The sequence below is a fragment of the Dipodomys merriami genome, unplaced genomic scaffold (assembly GCF_024711535.1).
Source record: "Dipodomys merriami isolate MVZ:Mamm:240054 unplaced genomic scaffold, mDipMer1.0.p SCAF_41, whole genome shotgun sequence".
NCBI classification, from domain to species: domain Eukaryota; kingdom Metazoa; phylum Chordata; class Mammalia; order Rodentia; family Heteromyidae; genus Dipodomys; species Dipodomys merriami.
Window position 1 is genome coordinate 3,029,844 of NW_027205715.1, and position 6,014 is coordinate 3,035,857.

Here is a 6,014-nt window from a genome sequence, read left to right on the forward strand (position 1 = left end):
CTACTGCAGGACACTACAGACAGGACTTGATGGGGAAAAGGAGAAACTTTAGTTCTGCTCTGAAAGGCAGGAGGAAGGCCAGCCAGATTCTCTTCTTAACTCTGTCAACTGCTGTGACTCTTCATTAACCTAGTCCGCTGAGTTTACAGTCAGGGTTGCCTAGTCCCCAAGTGGGCCTGGGTGGCATCACAGAGCAGATGAAGGGCCCTGAAGCTCTCTGGGTGGTGAATACCACAAATAGAGTAGCAACTCTACCTTGCAATGTATTGGGGTCACAAGGCCCTAGCAGGCCCTTCTCCCCAGAACTTCAGCCCCAATCACAGACCCTGGTTTTGCTCAAAATTTGGAAACAAAGCTCACAGCACCCCAGTCTCTGATTTCTTTCTTCTGTGAGTGGGGCATTAACTGGCATTCACTGACTCCTTCACATACCAGGCCCCAGAGGCCGACATCTGCCACAGGGCCGTGGTTGGCGCTGGAAGAAGTGGGGTCCTGGGCTCGGAATAGGGTAGCAGGGGACCATGCTTGCAGCCCATCTTCAGGCTGAGAGGCTGAGGGATGGGAGAGGGTGAGAGCTAGAGGCCCTGAGCCTATAAAGTAAATAAAGCAAAAAGGAGTTAGATGCTCCTGGAGTCTCTGATCTCCAATCTTCCCCCCAGATCCGTTGCATGCTCAACATCTGGGGTGTGATCCTCTACTTACGTCTGCCCTGGATAACAGCACAGGCGGGCATTGGTGAGTGCCAGCGGGGAGAGGGTGGAGGGCATGCTTGAGTTCTGGTTCTCTCCCGCTATGTCCCCCACAAAGCAGCCTTGACCTCAGGTGGCAGCGACCCCAGGCCAGGTTTTCTTCTCCTTGGCCACTTTGGGTCCCTGTAGTGGCAGAGGTGAGGGTGGAGTGGCAGAGATGCATTAGATGTAGAGTTCCCAGTCCTGTGGGTTTTCCCTGACTCTGTGTGACCTTCCTGAGTCCTTTCACCTCCTGAGCCAATTTTTACTACAAAGCATGCCAGTTCAGAACTTGCATTTTGAAAGACCAGTATACAGATGCTCACTCTGCAGCATGCTGTGTGACCTTGTACATGTTTCTTAACCCCTCTAAGCCTTGGTTTCCTCAGCCCCCGTAAACAGGGGCTGAGAATTACCTGTCTTGCGGAGTTATTGTGGAGTTTATACAATGCAGAAAAACCAGTATTTGGAGCCCAGAGGTGTTTTGAAGAGGCTACTAGCACCGTGTTTATTACTGGAAGAGGGCTGATTCCCCCCTACCAGCCATCTTTACTTGTTGCCTCATGAGGTCCCTGGCTCTTCAGAGCATGCCAGCAGGATAGGGACAGACGCATTTGTCACATGACAAACTGAGGCTTACAGAAGGGAAGGGGTAGGAATCATGTGGTGGATTTAGGGATGGAGTCAGGTCCTTCCGTGGCTGCTCACTCAGTATTTACCCTGACTGAATTTCTGGGCCTCATATTCACCCCACAGTCCTCACCTGGGTCATTATCCTGCTCTCGGTACTGGTGACCTCCATCACTGGCCTGTCCATCTCAGCCATCTCCACCAATGGCAAGGTCAAGTCAGGTGGGCCTCCCCCCAACCACTCCCCCCCCATCTGCTTGGTCCTCCTTGCCCAGAAAACCCCTTTAGGTTGGAGTTACCAAGGTAACTGGGACACTCTACACCCTAAGACAGCCCTGTGGCCACCCCCTCCCCAGCTGTGTTGCCCTTCACCTGCCCCTCTGACTTGTGCCCCCACCCCTGCTCTGGCCCTGGTAGGTGGCACCTATTTCCTCATATCCCGGAGTCTGGGCCCAGAGCTAGGTGGCTCGATCGGCCTCATTTTCGCCTTTGCCAATGCCGTGGGTGTGGCCATGCACACTGTGGGTTTTGCCGAGACTGTGAGGGACCTGCTCCAGGTGAGGGGGGGTGGGCCCTGGGCAGAGGGAGTCGGGCAGGCCCCCCTCCTCTGCTCCTCCCATTGGGCTGCCCTTTCCTCTCTCACTCTATTTCATTCATCAGGGGCCACGGGCCCATCTGGCCACTCTGGGTGACAATGGCAGCTCATCAAGCAAAGACCAAGGGCCAAGGCCTTACAGCGGCCATCCTGGGGCATCTGCAGGCAGGGGAGGGGCTTGTGTTTGGGTCCTGAGGGTACCTAAGTGGAATGGGGAGTCTGGAGAGACATGGGGTGCACAGGGGTGGCTGGTGACCAGCCTGGCCCCCATCAGGAGTATGGCACGCCCATTGTGGACCCCATCAACGACATCCGCATCATCGGCGTGGTGACGGTCACCGTGCTCCTGGCCATCTCCCTGGCGGGCATGGAGTGGGAGTCCAAGGTAAGGGGCGTGGCCGGGGACCAAGTGGGGAGGCTGCTGTAACAAGGCCTGGGGCTGGGGGCTGGTTCTGCCTCTTCTTGTGTGTATGAGCTAGGATTGCAGTTTTGCTGCTGTGACAAAGAGACCCCTAATTCAGAGAGACTTCATTTCCAAGAGGAAGCAGGGCAGGGCCAGCATCCTGGCTTCCATGGATGGGGGTGAGGTAGTCCCCAGGCCTCTCCATCCCCAGGCTGTGGGTCTTGTCCATGTGGTCCACAGTTGCCTCTATCCAAGCAGAGGAAAAGGGGGAAAGATTATCACAGAGCACAAGACTTCCCTTCCCCTGTCCTTTTCTTTTTTCTTTTTCCTTTTTGTTTTGGTTAGTCGTGGGGCCTGAACTCTGGGCCTGGGTACTGTCTCTCAGCTCTTCAGCTCAAGGCTAGTGCTTTACCACTTGAGCCACAGTGCCACTTCTGGCTTTTTCTGTTTATGTGGTGCTGAGGAATAAAACCCAGGGTCTCAGGCATGCAAGGCAAGCACTCTACCACTGAGCCACCTTCCTCTGTCCCCTCCCCTGTCCTTTTCTGCCAAAGCTGGAAGAACTTGGTCTGAAGGTTACAAGGGATGCTGGGAAATAGGATCTATGCACTATGTGCCGAGCCAAGAGCCAGAGGTTTAAAATAGATATAAGGAGAGAAAAAGCATTAGCCTACAACCAGCAGGTGCATTCAGAAGAGTGGCCTTCAAACCCAGCAGGACCCGGTCCCTGAGACTGCCCCTCTCCCTTGTGGCTCTCTGGCCATAAAAGGACTATAGCTCAGTCTCCAGCTGTTCATTGCTCAGCTCAAACATCTGGGGCCAGGGCATCCTGCTTACATAGGCCCAAGGCCATCACCCTCTTGTGTTCTTACTCTGAAATCACCCTATATAATCAGCGGAGACAAGAGGCCATTCTGCTCCCTGCCGATTCCCCAGCAGCTTGAGCATTGCATGCTGTGTGCTGGGTGCTGGATGAGTGGCTGAGGGGCTGATGGAGGGTGCCAAGCCTGCCTCCCTGGTTGGGACCGCCTGGAGGTAGCCTGGGAGCCACCATCTGACGTCTGGGGTCCTTCACCCCCCCCTCCGTCTAGGCCCAAGTGCTGTTCTTTCTTGTCATCATGGTCTCCTTTGCCAACTACTTGGTGGGGACGCTGATCCCCCCGTCCGATGACAAGGCCTCCAAAGGCTTCTTCAGCTATCACGGTATGTGTGGGGGAGCAGTTCATCCATGAACATGACCCAGTATGTGGGCAGCAGGGAGATGAGGTCCCCATGCTTCAGGGTGAGGGGCGACTGGTCAGCCCAGCCAGGGTCCTCAAGCCCTCCAAGCAGCTCTGACTCACACCTTGGTTTCCTAGGGGACATTTTTGTCCAGAACTTGGTGCCTAACTGGCGAGGTGTCGATGGCAGCTTCTTTGGAATGTTCTCGATCTTCTTCCCCTCAGCTACGGGCATCCTGGCTGGAGCCAACATCTCTGGGGACCTCAAGGTGAGCAGAGCACATTTCCCTGTGCCTTGGTGCTATGGGGGCTGTGGGCTGTCTTGCTATCTGGCTGTCAGATGTGGTGCTGGGCACCAAGCTGGTCACAGAGTCTGTGGGCAGGATGGGGGGAGTTAGAAGTTCTGAAATTCAGTCCAGTTCACTCAGTTCAATCTTGTTCCATTCCTTTCTTTCTTTTCCCTTGATCGTGGGGCTTGAACTCTGGGCCTGGGTGCTGTCCCTCAGCTCTTCAATTCAAAGCAAGTGCTCTACCACTTGAACCACAGTGTCAGTTTTCTCATGGATAATTGGAGATTAGAGTCTCACAGCCTTTCCTATCTGGGCTGGCTTTGAACTGCAATCCTCAGATCTCAGCCTCCTGAGTAGCTAGGATTACAGGTGTGAGCCACCAGTGCCTAGCTCTTGTTCCATTCTGTAGCTGCTGCCTGACCAGCAAAGGCCGCAGTCCACATTTCTGGATTGACTAGTGGTGATATGTGGCATCAGGGCAGAAGTATGAAGTGTCTGGCACTTGGAGGATGTCTGAGGACTGGCTGGCTGCCCCCTTGGCCCAGAGAATGACTGACCCAGCTATGACTTAGCAAAACTGCTAGACTGTGAGCTGATACCACACCTTTCAGGGCTTCAGTTTGGTTATTGGTTTGGTGTATGTGTGTGTGCTGTTCCTGGGATTTGAACTCAAAGCCTGGATGCTGTCCCTTATCTTTCTGTGCCCAAGATGGGTGCTCTACCACTTAAGCCACAGCTCCACTTAAAGTTTTTTGCTGGTTAATTGGAGATTAGACTCTCATAGCTTTATCAGGCTTTGATCCTCAATCCTCGGACCTCATCCTCCTGAGTAGCTAGGATCATAGACACGAGCCACCGGCACCTGGCTCTCCACAGCTCTGAGGCAGGCAGCTCCCTGCTTGGTCCTCAAGGCTCCAGCCAGCTACCCAGCCTCAGCCCTCAACACTGCCACCATCTCCACACCCCCTCTGGCCTTTGACTGTGTGTCGTCTCTAACTAGGCCAGCCTGCCCTTATTTCTTCTCCTTCTCAACTTCTATTCCCTTTTCAAATCCCTCTTCCAGCATCTCTACCTGGCCTTCTCTCTGTGATGATTCTCCCAGGACACTGCAACCCAATGTCTGTGCCTGCTTTCCCAGTTTAGTGTAGGACACAAGCAAGGGCCTATGTCCACGTTTGTGGATTGAATAGTGATGAAAGGTAGTGTCAGAACAGAAGTACGATGTGGGGACAGACAGACTTATCACAGCAGTTTAATTAGCTGGAGGTAGGGCTGGAGCTGGACTTCGAAAGATGAATGGCCTGAGACGCCTCTGCTGACAGCAGGATGCAGCAAACCAGTGAGAGTGTGACCAGCGGGGACCCTGGCCCTGGGCAGGAATCATAGCTAATGCTGCCGACCCAGTCCCACTCTGATACATGCTTGCTTACTTGCGTGCTCTCTCTCTCTTCCCCCTTTTCTCTCTGCCACCCCCACCTCCCTTGCTTGGCTTTTTCACTCAAGGTTGGCTCAGCACATCTCTCTCTCTCTCTCTCTCTCTCTCTCTCTCTCTCTCTCTCTCTCTCTCTCTCTCTCTCTCTCTCTCTCTCTCTCTCTGTCTGTCTCTGTCTCTCTCTCTCTCTCTGCATTTCTGGGGCTTGAACTCAGGGCCTGGGCACTGTCCCTGAGCTTCTTTTGCCCAAGGCTAGCACTCTACCACTTGAGCCACAGAGCTACTTCTGGTTTTATTTTGTTTATGTGGTACTGAGGACAAACACCAGGACTTCATTCATGCTAGGCAAGCAGTCTACCACTAAGCCACATTCCCAGCCCCAAGTACATCTCTTTTGATTGGCTAATTAGAGATAAGAGTCTCTTGGACTTTTCTGTTTGGGCAGATCTCAGCCTTCGAGTATTACAGATGTGAGCCACCAGTGCCTGGCTTGGGTTCTTTCGTTATTTTTGTTTCCTCCCCCCCCCCCCCCCCCCAGAAAGCAGCTCACTACATAGCTCAGGCTCACCTTGAACTCTCAATTCTCCTGCCCATGCTTTCCAAGTGCTGGGATTACAGGCAGGAACCATTAGGCTCTGCTTTTAAACTCCAGGGGGCAGGCTGACAAGGTTTTGCTTCCTTTGAAGGCTCCAGGATTGGATCCTTCCTGGCTTCCT

General features: G+C 53.7%; 1 protein-coding gene across 2 annotated transcripts in view; it reads left to right on the plus strand.

Annotated features, from left to right (window-relative positions):
- The window catches only part of Slc12a3 (solute carrier family 12 member 3), a 34,806-nt gene that overhangs the window by 1,561 nt on the left and 27,231 nt on the right, over positions 1–6,014 (plus strand). For both annotated transcript variants that reach the window (XM_069992340.1, XM_069992341.1), the window contains exons 3-8: positions 660–735; positions 1,485–1,580; positions 1,776–1,915; positions 2,228–2,338; positions 3,448–3,559; positions 3,715–3,845. In XM_069992340.1, the coding sequence (XP_069848441.1) occupies positions 660–735; positions 1,485–1,580; positions 1,776–1,915; positions 2,228–2,338; positions 3,448–3,559; positions 3,715–3,845 (666 nt within the window). The remainder of the gene's footprint in view (positions 1–659; positions 736–1,484; positions 1,581–1,775; positions 1,916–2,227; positions 2,339–3,447; positions 3,560–3,714; positions 3,846–6,014) is intronic.